We start from the raw sequence: 19496 nt of genomic DNA on the forward strand, positions 1-19496 counted from the left end.
CTTGAATAACAATGCAATTTATCATTAAGAGCACGAAAAATCTTTCTATGATCTATACCTTATATTAGTGTTCTGTTCTGTGATGTAGAATATTCTATGATAGAACCATAACATAACCTCTATGTTATTAACGTTCACGTCGGTAACTGGCAAATATAATACAATCATTTGTGTTATTCACAATAAAATATAATATATTGTATCTTGGTGTGTGCAAATAAAAGCAGAAATTCATTAAATATGAATGAAAAAAGTGAAATTCAAAGAAACCCAAATAAAAGAAAGAGAAAGAAGTCATTCTTAAAAAATGCACGAAAATATGCTAAAAAAGGACATTTTGGTTGTGGGAGTCGACTGGAAAGTGATACATACGACTATTTTGTCAAAATAATGGAAGTGTTCAGAGAAGGATTCGATAATGATGAAGATAAAAGTAAGAATTTTGAATTAATTTGTAGCCTAACCTTGTTATGTCTCTCGTATGCATATAATAATTGATATATTGTAATTATCCTTTTATTAATTTATTTTTATGATTCTGACATTCCTAATAGTAACAGATATTCAGTATTCCCAAACCTTGCCAAATCGGAGTATAATAATCTTCCTATAAGTATTACATCTCTAACCGATAATATGAAATATAGCATTGAGGTCATGGTTAATTTTGAAGGCACAATATTACTGGTGTGAAAACAGCAATGCGTTTTAGCTCTTATCACTGCAAAGCTTAATTTCATCACAATTTTTGTTATCCAAAATTTATGGTTTACATTATTGTTAACATGTTCACTGTGACCATAGATTTTGCCCTTTTCGAAATATGTGCGGCACATGCCCCTGGGAATACTTGTGTAAAGTTCTTTCAAACTAAACCTAACCAATGGGCATCATGAGCATGTGTCCTGATAATTAATGAAATAAGTGGAATTTTACAATAGGAACCAATTACTATTTTTTTCATATGAATTGGTGAAAAATCAACTTATTTAGGGATATCGGTATCGCACTGAAGTAAGTAATCCATTGATGTTTTTGGTGCTGCATTAAATTTAAGGCACAACACATGTCGCTAGGGATACCTTGAGAAGCAACATTTTAACAAGAAAAATCTTCAACTACTTAAATTTCAGGAAGTTACGATTTTTTCAGAGAACAATTTCATTTCCTAGTGACCCAGAACACATTGATAAGGGTTAAAACGCGTGGTTATTTCAACACTGGTCTTTATTCATTTGATAAGATAAGCAATATGGAACCTTTTTGGTGTTACTCTGCAATATTTATTTGTTATATCTATTGGGTGAATATAATCATATTTCGTTGTATTTATTGATGTGAATGCAACATATGAATGTTGATGTAAATATGGTTTTATGGTCGATGTACAATTTATTTATGTATTATAAAAAAGTTATCTCAACTTGGAACGGATATAAAATTAATTTTTCATTGTTCATTTCAGGAATATTTGTGGATAATGTTTTCCAACAAACTGACAACCAGGAAATTCAATGTAGTTGTAATCAAGTAGGCTGTAGGGTCATAGAAATGTTGTTACCATTCGCAAATGACAATGTAATGAAAAAATATATGGATAGCTTTGGTAATGAATTACGTCCACTTTGCTGTGATAAATTTGCCAGTCATGTACTGGAAGAACTGGTCACACAGAGTTGTGCACGTTCCACTCAAAGTAATGATATGAAAGAAGAATACAAGGAATTCACATTGAAAATAAGCAAATTTTTACTTAATAATCTCGAAGATTATATTTGGGACACTTATGGAAATCACATCATGAGAACTTGTTTACAAATTTTCTCCAACATACCTAAGGATGACCCTAAGTCCAAAGATAGTGGAAAAAACTCTAAAAAGGAAATAGAAGAAGCTCCAATTGTTCCTGAATATGCTGATGTTGTCATTGAGTATGGAGAACGTCTTCTGACTTGGCCACAGTTTCCTGATCTCTGTAAAAATGAAAAGACTTCAGGTTTTCTTCAAATTCTTCTAAAGGCTTTGAAAAAACTAAGTCCTAAACTTCTTAAAAAGTATATGAAGAAACTTTTGGAGTGTTTCACACCGGAGGATGAAAACAAAGACTCAAATAAATTATTACCAGTCTTTCTAGCAACAAGCTCTATAATGGTTCTAGAAACTTATTTGCAGGTTGCCCCACAAAAATACCTATCAAAAATTTATGTAAAATGTTTTGCTGGAAAATTATTCAAATTATCCACTATAAGGAACACTAACTTTGCTGTACAAAAACTAATTACCCATTGTCAAGAAAAGAGTGAGGTAAGTTTTAATTTATCAACCAATATGGTTGAAGTAAGCCATGAATTTTTGAAGATTCCCAAGTATATGTGAACATCCTAAAAATTGACTTAAGCAGCAAAATCTGCAGGTATCAGCAAGAAACAATAATCCTTCAAATTTTCTAACAAAAGATAGAAGATTGAAGTCACTCTTCAAGGTCATGACACTTTTTCTAATATTCTTGCTGCAGACTATTTCAACTGTTAAGAATTTAAGACATCTATACTCTGATAATGGGAAAACTTTGACATTGCATATTCACGCGAATTTTTTTCTTAACTCATTTTTATTTCTAACATTTAAGTTATGTTTTTCATTAACTTAAATTATTCCTGTTTTCCGTAAATTGATATTGTTCTATTATTTTCAATTTATTCCTATTTAACATGGAAGTAACAGAATATAGCTAGGTGTTGGTGTAATGAAGTCAAAGTTATAAATACATTTAATAGATTTGTTCTGCTATCTAATCAATAAGCTCCTACTATTAGAAAAATCTTTTTCTTTTGATGTTCTATGAGGTCTCCAACTTAACTTATTATCTAAACTTAAACCTAAATATTTGTTTTCTATCTCAGACTTGTTTTTGGTATTAGATCTCAGGAGTTTAAATTATCAATCTCAATAAGATCGAAATAAAATTGCTAATTTTATTTTCTATCATTTTTTAGTTTGAATCGATTTTTGATGAATTGGCAGATCATTTTGCCAACATTATTCAGGAAGGACACACAGGAATAATATGGGCCATTGCTGATGGATGCAAAAGATTATCTTCGAAACAAGGTCCATTTGTGAATGTAAGAATGTGAAGAATTATAATTTATTTAGATTGTAATACTTTTTTTTTTCAGAGTCTTATGAAGGCATTTAATTGCTTGGAGCCAGAAACAAGACAATCCTCACTTATTATTTGTTTGGCAAGAATGAAAACATTCGAGGACTGTGCTTCATCCAGTTTGAGCAATGAAGAACTGCAAAAAACTAGACTCAATTTGCATGGAACACTAATACTTCAAATTCTGCTGGAATTCAATAAACCTATAAAAATTGTCAATAGTATACTTGAAATGGATATAAACAACTTAAAAGCTTTGATGTCCAACACACAGGGAAGTCATATAGTGGACTCTTTTGTGAGGAGTACATATGTTGGTGAAAAAAGTCGGGAAAAATTGGTCAGGAAAATGAAGGTATTAAAATTAAGTTTTTTAATGATTACTTACAGTGTCCACCTTAAAGTTGGAACATTCATTTCCTTTTAGTCTTTCAATTCTGAAAATATAAGTTCTTGTGGGATGAGCAAAAAAATTTGCACTTACAATAGAATCCAAATATAACATCTCATATAATGATTGACCATTTGCAAATGCAAACTCAAGTTTGCCTTCGTATTGTGGCTATGAAAACACATCTGTTTAGTAAAACTCCAGCTTTAGCGACATCTGCTAAAGCAATGATGATAAATATTTTGGTTGAAACATGTTCTGTTTTTTCAAGTCTTCGCCCTAACTTATTGCATCGTCTTGATTAACTCATATCTCCTACGTACTTTGCTCAGGCTTAATTTACAGGTACCATTTTCCAAACAAAATCCAACTGGTAAATTCGTAGGGAAGTGCAAAGTCACACAGACCACAAAAATTGTGGTACATGTGACGACTACGTTGAGCTTACCTACTAATTCAAAAAAAACTATCCATTGCTACTATTGAGTAGTGTTACTAGGAATTGATTTTTAATAATTTTTTCAAGTATTTGATTGGCTTGGTCATTACTTGGTAGAAATTTAATTGAAATTATTCCAATTTCCTCTATTTTATTATGTGCCCAAATATCAATTGTTTCAATACACAGTAGTTTCTTCAGATTTCTTAAAGTTATTCAAAATGTAATATAAAATGGAACAACACTTCAAAATGGGATATGAGAGAATGTAATATATCTGTAGAAACTAGCAACTGTGTATCAAATAGTTGTTATTTACTTAATAAAATAGTGGAAATTAGAATAACTTGTGTTAAATTTCAATTTATTGATTTTGATACTTCTTTTTTGAAATGAAAATGATTCTGAACACATTTATTTATTCATAATAAGATCTACAATAATAACAGTCCTCAAAAAAAGCAAGCTCAAATTATATTTCCAATTTAAGAATAACATAAATTTCTCCTGTTACTAAAGCGCCAGACTTATACACTTTTGGTGAATAGTTGGAAGTAGAAAATTGTTTGTTCTTATAAAATTATTAAGAAAATTATAATAAAACAAATAATTCCCAAACAACAAGAGATAACATTTTTGTAATTTATTTATTAAAAGTTTTATAAGAATAGAAAAATTAATAATGTATTACATAAGGTCCTAATTATAATTTGTTTGTAATAAACTATGAAGCTTTTCGTAGAAAATTTATTGTTGAAACATTGTTTTAGGGCACCTATCAGGATTTAGCTTCCACAAAATTTGGTTCTAGATCTTTTGAAGCAATTTGGAATGCTGCAGGTTTAAAGCATAAAATGGCTATTATGGATGAGTTGAGCTATAAAGATGGTCTGTGGTCAAATTCGGAACATGGAAAAATTATTTCCAATAAAATTCATTATCCATTGTACAAAAGAAATAAAGAAGAGTGGAAAAATAGTTTCAATAACAAAAAAGATGCTGTAATCAAACTTTTGGAAGAAGTTGTGAAATAAATTTTATTTGTAAACTCGAGACTAATGGATAAGATGGAAGATAAATAATTTGAAGAAACTGTTATATAATTGTTTTGTAAATAAATGTACATAACATAAAATATCTTTGATTTAAATAAGCATGGTGTTTTTAAGCTTCATGAATACTTATGAAGTTAACATCATTAATAATGTTCATTGAATTTTCATTTTCTAGGCTTCTATTCTCTGTGTCAAGTATAGACTTTGTTATTGTGTCCCTTTTAGAGACGGATCCAGGACTTCTTCAAAAATCGATTAAACCTATCCCAGAAATTGTTTGTTGGGAACGAAAGAAATTTGTCGCGCTCTTAGTTTTTTCTAGATAGTGCAACTGCATCTGATCTCAACAGGGCCGGCGCGAGCAATTTTGGCGCCCCTGCTGAACACCCCCATTCCCTAACAAAAAACATCACTTACCTCGATGATAATTCGCCATTTTTGATTTCTCTACCTTTTTTGCTAATCGTTCCTTTCTTTAAGTCGTTTCCACTGGGTTTTTTTTTCGGACATTTTTACCTACAATAAATTCCTGGATTTCTTCGACGCCGATGAACAATGCGTAAGTAATATATCTGATTCTCACATTCACGTTCGATGAAAGATTACCAAGCTTCGAAAACTAAATAGGATTAAAAACATATGTTCCGCTGTTCATCAAAGTGAATCCAAATTATAGTTCGGCCAATCCTGTAACTATTTTAACCTTAGTTTGTCAAATTTTAGGGGGGGTTCGGGCCCCCCTAGCGTCGCCACGGGGTGACATGCACATTGGATGACTTGAAATAGCGTGACCCGATTCTCCCCAAAAACGCGCGGGGTTAATAGGGACATCCAATATTTATTTATTTTTAAATTAATCAATCCAAATCAGATAATTATCCAATACATATTGTAGGGTAACTGCGGACAAAATGAATTTTTAAATTTTTTCAAAAGTGGTGCCGTATAGCTCGGGGTTCCACAGTGATTCAGTTTCTGCTAGTGATGATGGCAATCCTGCGAAGAAATTGACATCCTACTGTCTGTTTCACTGGTGTAATAGCTAGAAATGTGTTCACGTCGGTTGAATTTTTTTTGTTCACTTGGTTTCTAAATTGCTTCTGGAGAGTGTTATTATGATATTCGTTATTTTTTAAATGTATTCTTATTGGTAATGTTATGACGTAATAATATGTATAAGTTTTAAGAAGGATATAAGTTTTGTTTTGAAATTATGCTTCAATATCATAAAAAGTATGTATCGGACAAAATGACATAATCTCCTGATGGACTAAACGACATAGTATGTCATTTTGTCCGATACGTGTCAAGAAAAAATATTTTTGGAAATAATAGGGAATTTTGTTGATTGATTTTCACGTGGAACTAATGAGCTCATTTCCATATTGTTTTGAACTCATTTTGCACGTACCATACGTGATATAACGTGAAATTCTGGTATGTATCTTGTAAAAAAATACGGTATCCTTTCCTAATGAAATTCTTTCACCAGTGACAAGACAAAAGAAAGCCAGAAGCCCCCAAATGCATATGAACGCCTTATTTTGACAAAACCAAGGCTAAATATGCTGCGACCATTCCACCCAAGAAGAAGAAACAAGAAATTACCATGTGGTAAAAAAAACAAGGCCGTTGAAAAATAAAAAAAGCGTTGACGATGAAGAATTCTACACTGAACCGTTTCAAATTAACAATAAGAATGAAGATATCGATGACTGCCTCTGCATTTATTGCAATGACTTTTTTTTCGTATCATACCTGGTGAGCAGTAGCTGCGTTGCATGCAGTGTTTTCACTGGGCTTATACATCGTATGCTACTGTCTCGAGAACCAAAACCTTCATATTTTCGAACTGTGCATTCAAATATTATGTTTGTCATTATGTCTATTACTAGTATGTCATTTTGTCTAGTATACGGACAAAATGGATTTTTTTAGAAGTCAAAATAATTCCTTATATCTTTTATTTTTGTAGTTCAATTCAATTTTCAGCTTATAATACTTGAAAACAATTTACCAAAGTTAGTATTTAGCGCCATAATAGGAGTATTATTGCAATAACTGAAAAAATATATGATTGAGAAACAAAACAGTACGTCATTTTGTCCGCATTTCCCCTAGTAGCCGTATTGACCACTTTCCCCCAAATTTTAATTTTTTTTTCGATAGAATGGTAATATATACCATAGTATAAGGAATGGATAGTAAGCCAACCGCCGTTTGACGGCAAGGAACTGGTCACTTGGGGTCGCTACTGTAGTTGGAACCGGTGTTTTACGGGTTGCATATATCGAACACTATTGACTACCCAAAGTGGAGAAGTAACTCGATAATAGATGGCGCTGAATCATGAGCTATAGATGGCGCAGAAATAATACGATAATTCATTGAGTGGCGTGGTTGAAAAGAGGTCGCATGACATTGCCAACAATTTTTATGTTATTATTAAGTTACCACTACATTTGAATATTCATTGAATATTTATTCGAATAATTGCGTTTTGTATTACGATAAAAGTTTGAATGATCACTTAACTCTCTATTCAGGAATAATTAAAACAAATTGATAGATACAATTGAATTAAAATTATTCATATAATAGTAGAAAGTGGTTTCATCCGAAGAAATATGAATAGAATTGGGATATTATCAATGAAAAAAATATAAAAATTGAATATAAGATTCAGACATATGAATTTAGCAATAAAGAGTTCTAAAAATAATAATATAAGATTCCACATTCGAAATGTAATACCGTCTTTCAAATCGTTGGCAAAGTTTTTTCATTTGAAACCTTGCTTTTCTGTTCCCTATGCATTGTGATTTTTAGACATTTCTCTATTTCAGTGGTCAAAAATTTTTTTCCTTATACTATGTATATACTATGATAATACCTAAAAATCGAAAATCGTCCCCATTCCCCCGTTTGACAGTATCTGTGCCCCTTTGGCAGAAACGGTTTTTTTGGGGACCGAAACGTTATTGGCCTGCAGGGCCGTATCTAGGGCGTGGCATTATTTTGCCACGGGAGTGAGGTCCACAGGGCGGCCAAAAAATATCAAAAGAAAAAATTACGCCTCGCAACGAGCGATGCCGAGGAATCAGGAAACATTTGAAATATTGCTATAGCCTTCCCTAGAACTTGCGTACTAAGCTTAAAATAAAGACAAGATCAACAAAACTTTAATTCAAGGTGAGAAATAATATAAAAATGGCTATGTTGAAGCATGCCGTAATCTAGTCATAAATATATCTGTTGGGCGTCGGCATGTTCAAAGGTTCAAATATTAAGGTCGCGCATCGGCATGTGTTATTACCCCTATATTCACGAGTTTTTTGCGCATCATTAAGATTGTCGGTATTTCTTCGGAAAATAAATTATATTCGACGAAAAAACCCAATGTGAAAACACTCACCAAAGTTGAAATTATGTTTTTCACCTGATTGATCTTGAAAACATTGTAATGAACAATATAGACCTGAACGATACATATTGCACCCTTGGATCCGCGGGCCCTAGTGATAAGGCTTCAGTTTTGTCTCTAATATCATGATATCGAGGTTCTCTTGAGAAACGAATTCTTCTAATAAATCCCTCGCTGGTTAAAATACGTTTGCATTCCAGAGTCTGCAAAGAACTATTTTTAACAGTTGTATTATACATTACTTACTCTTGTTTTAGACCTCGTTTCCAGCTAGGACGTTCAGCATACAGTTCTTTATGTTGGGCTCAGACATATATCTGGTTCTGCGGTTGGCTCTTTCTTTGAATGGAACTTGTCTGTTTCTTAGTGGCAGTCTTCTTCTCTGCTTTGAAAGTGGAAGCAATCTGGGTTGTAGTTGGGACTTGCCTTCTTCTTTTTACCCGCTTTCGGTAATTTGGGACTTCAGCTCTAATTAGCTAAGTGGGGACCACTGCAGTCTACCATGGGACTCTAGTGTTTGATGGCTAGTAGTCCACAGTCGTATGCCCCATATAGGGTGTCTATATGCAACACTTTCTTGGAGTAACATGCTAGAGGTTGCCATTCGCTATTTATCATTTGCTGAAGAATTGTTGATACTGCAGTGTTAGCATTGACATCAGTATATCCTTGAGTGATGACAATGCATGTGATGCCCTGGGTATGAAAAGATGCTTCGAAGGTCTTTGGCGGTTGTGGGTTGACTGTTCTCCAGAATATCTTGAACCCTATTCGGAAATAGTTTTAATATCTAGGTAGCCTAGGAATTTCACTTCTGGTTGTCCGAAAATGCACTTCACTGGGTTGGGGACAACGGAGTAGTTGCTCTCCAAGATTATCCGGACGGAGGTGTTCCATGAGTTTTTCTTCGGACGATGAGGCCATCAGCACGTCGTCGATGAAGCAGAAGTTCAGTTCTCGTAGAATTTCATCGATGAAGCTCTGGGCAGCGTTTCGTTGTCCAAATGTCATAAACAGGAATTCGAAAACCCTAAATAGAAGTCATAGCTGTCTTGTCGATGTCCTTTTTTTGCCAGGGGGATCTGGTAGTATTTTCGAACTAGGTTGAAAAGATTTTCTTTCCTTGGAGGATGTACGCCATTCTTCGGTACTCTTCTTTGGTGCAAAGTGCAGTAGGGACAACCATGGGCTATTGGATGGGAGGACGATTCCTAGTTGGAGAACGGCTTCGAGGTCCTTCTTGGTCGCCTTGAATTTCTCCGGTACTAGGCGTCATGATATCGAAGCGACTGGTGGTTTGTGAGTCGTCTTGATGTAATGCCTGTTTTTATTATTATTCAACGACAAGAGCTGAGGCTATGCCTATGAAGCTCAGAAATAAAATAATTGATACAGTATGTAAGTATTAAAGTAAATAAAAAAAAATTACATGTTAAATATATACGAATTTAAGAATTCAATCAGGCACCAAGTGAGCGAAATCCATGTGAATCATATAGGTCCTTACAGGCGTTAACACTGGGAGCAGAAACCACATTCACAGGCAAACCGTTCCAGGTTGAAAAAAAGTTTTATTGGACTGGAAGTTTTGTCGCTGGACTGCTGAACAGTCCTGAAGCTCTCCTTATTTTTCACTCGTACATGTGTCCTTTCAAGTTATTTGGGTTGAGGGTGGAAAGAGACGATATTTTGACATCAATCATATTATTGTACTTGATGCTTCTGGTACTTCTTCTGGTCTGGTGATATCTAGAAAAGAAATTGGTAAATAGTGTCAACTGATAGAAATAGAATATAATAATTAACAGGGCTGGCGTTAGGGGTGAAACAGTGAAGCGACTGTTACAGGCGCCTCTATTCGAGGGCGGCAAATTAGCCCAGTTTGTGGCCGCCTTTTCATATTTCTTGAAAAAATTTAGTCTTGATTCTTAAAAAGAACATGAGGTTGGTCCATTCCGCTGCGTTTAACAATATCCCTTCAATAAAAATGTCCAAACCGTCTTTACTAAGCCGCCTGATTAATAAATAACACATGGCAACCCAACTAATATAAACAGCATTACCTATTACTCTAATTGAATGAGAGATGGAATCTACATATTTCATAAAGACGAAAAACAACACTAACTTCGCCTTCGAGTTATGTGGAAGTTGTTCACACATTCAACATATGGAAAATTCCTTCGATTTTGCATTCAGAGCTGGTTGTTGTAAAATGCCAAATGTCTTCAGCGGAACATATAATATGTTTTTAATCCCAATTAGTTGTCGAAGCTTTGCATGCCCTACCGCCCTTTGTATCTTGTGGTGTGATAGGTAATCGATCGTTCATAGTGTCTTGTGAACGTAAAAATCAGATATATTATTTACGCATTGTTCATCGACGTCGAAGTATCCAGGAATAAATCAAAATACCTACATAGTACAAAACATAAGGTAAATAGACACATAGACATACAGTTTGTTTCATTCGATTTGCCTTTTCTGCAAAAGCAGGCACGTGAAGTATTGAAAACCCGGAAGCTTTCTTCGTTCCTTATTCTTGTCATTCGCTGAGTTTAGTAATTAACGATGCCGCTCGTAAATCGGGTGAACTATTTTTGCTCTATTGTTCAAAAACTTTTCGTATTCAACTAAACGGTGGGGGTTTTGACAAAATACAATTTTCCAATCTTAGCACCACTAGATGGGAAAGGAGAATTAACGCTATGACGCCGCTAGACTATCAATTGAGAGAAATATATTATGCTCTTTGTGAAATCGCAGCGAATGATGAGAACGAAGACGATACTAGATAACTATGAGAAAGAGCAAACATTTCATTTGTTCTCTAGTAACTTGGTATGAGGTTTTAGTTCCCATCAGTAACGTTTCTAAGTAGTTGCAAAGTCCCGGTATGATAATTGTTGTGTGTTAGCGAGCTGAGAAATGTGTCAGAATGGCAAATTTGAGAGCTAATGGTTTCGAGCAAATGCTCGAAGAAAGAAATGACAGAAAATATGGAAATAAAACCTGAATTCCAATCTGAGCGCGAGAAGTACAATTTCGTAAAAAAACAAGAAGGGATACACCGATAACTCATCCTCAAAAAAATCAGATTGAGTTTTTCAATTATTTTTTAGAAATTTGCGTTAATTCTTTGACAAAAGCTCCCTCGAATTGAAAGAACATAGCCGCATTGAAGCATTCGAAATGTGGATACACAGACGTATGCAGCGTATGCTCAAAATTCCCTGGACAGCACACAAAACAAATGAATTGTTAAGAAGAGCCAACAAGAATAGAGAATTGCCTAATGTCATCAAGCGTAGGAAGATATCTTATCTGAGCAATGTGATGAGGAGAAGTCTCAAGCAGCTATCGAATTCTGCAATTGTTATAATCAGCTGCAAAATAGAAGGAAAGAGGGATGCAGTAGGAAGGCAAGACTTCTGGCTCGGAAATATCCGAGAATGGACCGGTATAAGAAATGCAGGTCAACTTTTGCATATGGCACAGGATCGAGAAGAATTCTCAATGGTTATCGCCAACGTCGGAAAAAACTGACAGGGCACATGAAGAAGTCCATTATTCGAAAGATAGGTATTTCATATAATTTTGTTAATTCTTTGAAATCAGTCGAAGAGTCATTACTCCGATCTAGCAAACACATGAATGATGATAACACAAATTGATGTTCGAGAAATCTGCTACTCAATTGGAAATATTGAAGCAAGTTGTTTCTATTGCTTCGGAACATCTATGTTCACGTATCTATTGTATATCCCAAAAAATTCTTTCTATATTGAATTTGTCGATCGAAGCAATAAATGATGCTGGGTTTTATAAATAATAACCGAAAACTAATTAGAGAGATAATGTTTTTTTCATTGACCAATTGCTGGTATTTTTGGGCTACAGCCCTAAAGCTGCAAAGGGTTTTTAAATAAGAAGTTTCATTTGATATCGAGAAAACAATATTATTTTGAGAGAAAGCGATGGATGTTTATTTCATTGTAAAGAGGAAAGTATGTCATTAACGATGAAAAACGATATCAACGAAATGGCCGCAACTGCTACGATTGCAGCACCACATCCTTTTCATGAAATTTTCCATGATCAATTCGCATATTTGCGGCTGTATGTTCTAGATAACTTAACGAATTTCATCTTTAAGGTCCTAAATCGATTGTGGAGCATTTTCCTAAACCTTATCCTTTACGTCGCCCCAACGAAAAAAGTCTAAAGGGTTTAAATCACCACAAGATCTCGGTGACCAATTATTATCACCTCTTCGAGAACTGACAGATGTAGACCTAAGTATTTGACTTTTTTATTGGTATTAAATTTTGATCAATTGTAACTGGAGGGTGATTGTTTGAACGAGTTATAAATGTTATTTGAGCTAATTTTGTAAGGTTTACTTTCATTTTCGGTTTTTATCAGTCGTTCAGTGAGTCCGGATGATTTTGCATGTTGTGTCTGGATTTTCATCAACAGAGAGGATAGCATCGTCAGCAGCGAAGACAGCTTATGTTGTCTAATTGGTTACGAGTAAGTTTTTTGTGCACAGTATACAGGGTGTCCCGGGAAGGATGCGACTAACGGATACCATGAGATGAGGACAACATGAAGGACTCGTATCAAGAGGTTTCAATCGCCTGAGTGTCCTCGTTTGGGATATACTGATGGGTGATGTTCATCGTATGAGTGATATTTCACAGTTCAATAACTCTTTAACTAATCGACCGAATAATTTCAAATTTTGAAGTTTTGTCACCCTTTACTATCGACTTCAATATTTTTGAAATCGAGTAAATCAGATCCGGATTAGGAAAATTTCAGACTTTTCCTATTTTCGTGAATATTGGATCACCTTGTAGGTTGAAATCATGATTTTTGTTTTCGTTTTCGTAACCACAAAGAATTAATTCATGATTCTTAATCTCCTGCTTGGCACCGTCATACAGGATGATCAGTAAACATTTCATTATGAGCGGAATTTTGCAGTTCGCCATTCACAAGGAATGAAATCAACAATTCCCATTATTTTAACGTACGAACTCAAAAAATAATCCAAAATCAGTGATTTATAAAAATTCCCAAGTTAGATTCTCGATAAATGTTTGGTGTGGTATCTACAACAACAATTTTATTTGCCCTAATATTTTTTAAAATAAGTAGACATGAGAAATTTATGAAAATTTTTAGAAACATAATTCTGTTTGTTAGAAAACATTCCAATGGAAACATTGTGGTTGCAACATGATGGATCTAAAGCGCACTAATAAAAAAAAAAAAAAAGTGCGCAAATATTTGACTGAGACATTTGAAAACAGATGGATTAGCAAAGTGGAAATATGGCTTGGCCTCCTCGATCCCTTTAGGGAGATATTGCTACAAAGAATTATTGATATTTGCGATATTATTAAATCTCAACCCACCAGGGACACCATTATGAACAATTTCTGCGGAACTGAAAATATTTATTTATTTCGTTTTTGATTCATCGTTTTCAAGTACAAATAATTTTAATTTGTTTGCTGTTTATATTCTGTTCTTCATCCAGTTTGTGGATTAAAAGTTTTCTCAAATAATTTTAGAAAAATTCAGGGATGGCATTCGTAAATGGTTAAAAAACTGTAGTTTTTGAAATAATTCTACTGAAAAATTCAGGATATCTTGAACTATGAAATTTCTTTCATAAGGAAATGTTTATTGATCACGAAGTATGACTGTCCCAAGCAGAGATTTAGAATTTTTATTATGAATTAATTCTTTGTGGTTACGAAAACGAAAAAAAAATCATGATATCAACGTACAGTGAGATTCAATATTCAAGAAAATAAAAAAGGTCTGAATTTTCCTAGTCCGAATATGATTTATTCGATTTGAAAAATTTTGACGGAAGGCCATGGTAAACGGTGACAAAACTTCAAAATTTGAAGTTATTCAGTGGATTAATTGAGAGGTAACTGAACTAAAAAAAAATCACTCTTAAGAAAATCTTTATTGTTCACCCTGTATGACCGTGCCAAGCAGATATTTAGAATTTTTATTGGGAATCAATTCTTTGTGTATGCGAAAACGAAAAAAAATATAATGTTAACGTACAGGGTGATTCAATACTCTCGAAGATAAAAAAGATCTGAAGTTTTACTAGTCCAGATCTGATTTACTTGATTTTGATTAGTTGAAGAGTTATTGAACTAAAAAAGTACACTCTTAAGGAAATGTTTATTGCTCACCCTGTATGACAGTGCCAAGCTTAGGTTTAGAATTTTTATTATGAATCAACTCTTTGCGTTTGCGAAAACAAAAAAAACATTATGTTCACGTACAGGCTGATAGTAAAGGGTGACAAAACTTCAAAATTTGAAATTATTCGGTCGATTAGTTGAAGAGTTATTGAACTGTGAAATTTCACTCATAAGATGAACATCACCCTGTATTTTCCCGAAGAAGGCACTCAGGCGATTGAAACCTTTTGATACTAGTCCTCCATTATGACCTTCAATCATGGTATCCGTTTGTCGCATTCTTCCCTGGACACCCTGTATGAAGCAGTGATCCTAGTATACTACCCTGGCGCACTGCTGATTTTATAAGGTGATGTCCTGATATCGTATTATTTAATTTTAATGAAAAGAAAAAACATGGAGACAAGTACTTTTCAAGTTGATTTACATGTGTTATCAAAAAATGAAAATGGGTATTATTAATTTAATTGAAAAAACATAATTATACATATTTACATACAAATAAATTATAATAGTAATAATGTTTATTCAAAATAAACATAAACAATCACAGAGGTATTCATTTTGCGAAATATTTACCTGGGCGTAATTATTTTTTTATAATATTTCAAAACTATACATTATTTAATAACTAAGTAATGAATTCTTTCTATCCGCACAATATTAGGTCATGTTCTAGTTTTAAATCATATCACTTCCAGGTATATGTCCATTCGGGTAGGTTTCCAAGATCCATTCAAGGGTGAACACCATTTCCGGGGTAAAGGTCCACTCGGTAGGTAGGTATATTCGGGCATAGCATAAGGAAATGATTCCTTATACATACTTATGATTTGGATTTATAAAATATCTTTAAACAGGATGTATTCAATTTTTTTATCATTGATTTAATTTTTATTGTTCCTGATTGATTATTTCTTTCCACTTTGTTTTTCTATTTTCCTTAGCCATTTTTCTGTAATATGTATAATTTTATTTTTTTTTCGGGTTTTTAGAAATTGGCGTATCTTCGGAGCTAGGAAGAAATTTATGGATTGCTGCTGAAATTGATTAAAAAAGGGAAACTTTTCAAGTTGATTTACATAACTCATCAAAAAATGAAAATAAGCGACGGAAAGTCGAGAGTAACAGAACACAAAAAAGCCATTTGTAAGAATTTTTTTCTCTCTATATTCTCTAACTCCAAAAATGCTTAATGATTTTTTTTGCGATTCTCCAAGGTTGATTGAGCGCGACTTGAAGTACCAACTTTTAGTTCTATATATTTTTATATAATCCATATAATCTACAGGGTGGCCACTTTTTTAATGGGATTGTATTGGTAACTTTTAAACCATAAGAGTTAGAAAGTCGGTCAAACAAATCGAAATTATCAGGGCCGGTTTTCGAGATATCATAAGAAAAGTAAATTATGTCATTCTGATTTTTCTTTTTTCCCACTTCATTTCAAATATCATCAAAAAATGTTACAGGAATTTTTTATGTGACAGTAAATTATCCTCAATTTGACGTAATCAGATTTCGTATCCAACGTTTCGTACTCTCTAGGCCACCCTCAACCTCATTTTTTTCAATACGGGCCTGCATATTCTAAGACAATTTTCGAAATAACTTTTAACGCTGAATTCAACGATATATCATATAATGTCATTCAAAGTTGATTTTCAGGTGATTTTGACCTTTATCCAATTTTCTTTGGGTCGGATCTGTATTACCTTCATGTAGTTTAATTAACAACATGCAATATGCAATAAATTTCGATAAGAAAATCAACTTACCCATCTTGAACTAAATGGAACATATTAGAATCAAAGCAAGAAACCAGTACCTATACTGGTTTCTTGGTTCTTCTTTTATAATAATCATTTAAATATTTCAATTCATAATAATTAAACGAAAGTATCATTTAATGAAAGAAAAATTAAATGATTATTCGAAAGTAAATGAAAATTAATGAAGTAAGTGTTCGAAATGTCCACCGTTTTGTAAAATGCACTTTACGGTTCTGGAACCCATACTTCTTATACATTTGCTTGTTTGGTCTCCTTGAATACCTTCAAAAACATTCTCAATTTTCTCGCGAGGTATCACTATTGTTGTATTTGTCATTTGTTCCGTTGAAACAAATTACAGAATCGAACTTCATTTTGAGATCATTACGATATAATTTTAGGCTTGGTATTCAAATTTAAAATCATTATTTTATTAACAGCAGTTTTTAAAAAATTACATTCACTGGCCACAGTTCCCGATTTTTTTTCTGGGTTCGATTGAATTTGGGTCAGAACATTGATATCGTTAATAGACTTGTTTTTTCTTACATACACACCATTGAATTTGGATGAGGGTCAAAATCACCTGAAAATCTACTTTGAATGACATTGTATGATATATCGTTGAATTCAGCGTTAAAAGTTATTTCGAAAAATGTCATAAAATATGCAGGTCCGTATTGAAAAAATGAGGTTGAGGGTGGCCCAGAGAGTACGAAACGTTGGATACGAAATCTGATTACGTCAAATTGAAGATAATTTACTGTCAAATAAAAATTCCTGTAACATTTTTTGATGATATTTGAAATGAAGTGGGAAAAAAAGAGAAATCAAAATGACATAATTTACTTTTCTTATGATATCTCGAAAACCGGCCCTGATAATCTCGATTGGTTTGAACTGCTTGATAATGCTTCTATGCATGCAACTTTTTCTCCGTTTGACCGATCTTCTAACTCTTATGGTTTAAAAGTTATCAATACAATCCCATTGAAAAAGTGGCCACCCTGTATACCGATTGATTGAAATTAGATTGAAGTGAAAAAATGTTCGTCATTCCCCGCGGACTAAGTCACGGTCCAAATTGGTTTACAATATTATTATATTTTTTTGTTAAAAGTCGGTAATATTAGGTTTGTTTCAAGTATTTTGCTGCGACCAGTGCATATAATATGTTGGAAATTCAAGTGAAATTTTAAAATAAAGTTGATTTAGTTTCATCGATGTCTTGGGTGAAATTGATTTTGAATTTCAAAACTGCGCAACGATTCATTGATTTTCTTACTGTTACCTAATTCTCAACTCGAATAGGGTTGGGAAAGGTCATAACACATTCGAGGGCGTGGTAGCTAGCAGAATATTTTATGTAGGACCTATGTATGTTGGATATTTGGCAATTAATATCTATTCGTTTTCCAAATGAATACATCAATCATAGTTCTTAGAGAAATAAAATAAAAATAGATAGACAAATCTTATTACTGCGCATGTAATACGGAAAATGTGGAAGGTGTAGAATTACTATACACACGCACCGCACCGGCATTTGAGATTTGAGTAGTCATCTGGGTAACGTGCGGAGGGGAAGGCAACGCTTCTCGGTGCTCTCAAGGATTGTGTTGTACATAAAAATCCTTTTCGAAATAGCTATTTTTTGATTATATATGCAGTGGAGGTGAAATTTTTGAAAGAAGAACTTTTCATATTGATTTTATGTAAATTGTCGATCACCTTCAACTTTATTTTCCAGACAAAAACCAGGTAAGACCGTTTTCTTCAGGTAGAACTGATTTATTTCTATTTCTTCCTTGTAAAAATAACAAAACACTTCGTAATTCATTATCTTAGATATTCGATTGTTCCTAGTCCATAATGAACTGTTGAAAATCTACATTGTGATTATTATAATTTTCTATTCATTTGGCAGGCACAAGTTCGATTACATCAATGTTACTGGTAAAAACAATTTCTCTTACCATATTATAATATTTTACTGTTTGTAGTATCAATCCCAAAGTCATTTTCAATAATGCACAATTTGAAAAGACTCAATAGTCCGAATTATATCTTAGTTGACGTTTTAAAAAAATTATATTTCGTAATATCTATGCAACATCAATAAAAGGGTTTTTATTTAAAATAAAGAGAATTTGTTTTGAAATATAATAATCCGAAAAAATCAGGATTGGACTTCGTGAGCAGAAATATTTAAATCAGAATTAGGTAACATTTCGATTAATTCTCAATATTTAATTTTTCAATATTTACAATTTGTCAGTGAGGTACCTATTATTATTATAAAAGTCATTCTTTTAATTTGAGTTTTTGATATAGAAGGATCAATTCTGTAGGAATATCAACACATTTTTCAAGTTAGATTCCAAAAGAAATTTTTTCGCCAAACATTTCCAAAATGTATTATTGGAAGTAAAAATCATAATTCGATTATACTAATCATATTGCTTCAGGGTTTGATTCATATGCTTCAGGAACCAGTAATTGAAAAATAAAATTAATTTGAAAAAATAATTGATATCATTCAGTATTTTTTATGACGTCTCAATTGAATTTGAATATATAGCATCATCAGAAATTAACTGTTTCAGATAGACCTACTCTTCGAAATTCATTGATCACACCATAAAAGTTTCAACAATCACTAAACTTCTGACAATTATTGTCAGAACCTACCATTTATTTCGAATCACCTTGATGACATTTACCTATTCAGCATAATCGTCTCGATAATCATAGTTTTCTTCATTTATAGAGGTTGTTACTCAAGAGAAACGACCTTCATAAATGGAAATACATCAATTGATTTTGAATAACTGAAATGATAACAATGAAGGGGTTTAGTCCTATATGGTTGAATTATTTTTCTTTGGTGTACCAATACACCTAGCGATTTCAAATACCAAGAAGAGAATATTTTTGATCTTTTGCTGAAAATAATTGAAAGAACTTGAATTTCTTAAGTGAATTTTTATAAACGTGAAGTCAAGAGCTTTTG

At 33.0% G+C, this 19496-nt stretch overlaps 2 protein-coding genes across 2 annotated transcripts in view; both read left to right on the top strand.

Annotated features, from left to right (window-relative positions):
- LOC123688765 (nucleolar protein 9-like) lies at positions 1-5128 on the top strand. Its single transcript, XM_045627421.1, has 5 exons — positions 1-433; positions 1466-2304; positions 2997-3125; positions 3180-3518; positions 4764-5128. Exons 1-5 carry the CDS (start codon positions 241-243, stop codon positions 5025-5027), a joined length of 1764 nt encoding a protein of 587 aa, XP_045483377.1. The 5' UTR covers positions 1-240; the 3' UTR covers positions 5028-5128.
- Positions 5129-18030: 12902 nt separating this feature from the next.
- LOC123683574 (oxidative stress-induced growth inhibitor 1-like) overlaps positions 18031-19496 on the top strand; it is a 40929-nt gene continuing 39463 nt past the window's right edge. Inside the window, exon 1 of the mRNA XM_045622612.1 lies at positions 18031-18244. The gene's annotated coding sequence lies outside the window, so the exon portion shown is untranslated. The remainder of the gene's footprint in view (positions 18245-19496) is intronic.

The sequence above is a fragment of the Harmonia axyridis genome, chromosome 1 (genome assembly GCF_914767665.1).
Source record: "Harmonia axyridis chromosome 1, icHarAxyr1.1, whole genome shotgun sequence".
NCBI lineage: Eukaryota > Metazoa > Arthropoda > Insecta > Coleoptera > Coccinellidae > Harmonia > Harmonia axyridis.

What these genes read in the sequence shown, in the direction of transcription:
- LOC123688765 (XM_045627421.1), top strand. Translation starts at nt 241, where the DNA reads ATGAATGAAAAAAGTGAAATTCAAAGAAACCCAAATAAAAGAAAGAGA. An exon ending in ATTGTCAAGAAAAGAGTGAG is followed by an intron (nt 2,305 to 2,996) that starts GTAAGTTTTAAT and finishes ATCATTTTTTAG; the next exon opens with TTTGAATCGATTTTTGATGA. An exon ending in AACAAGGTCCATTTGTGAAT is followed by an intron (nt 3,126 to 3,179) that starts GTAAGAATGTGA and finishes TTTTTTTTTCAG; the next exon opens with AGTCTTATGAAGGCATTTAA.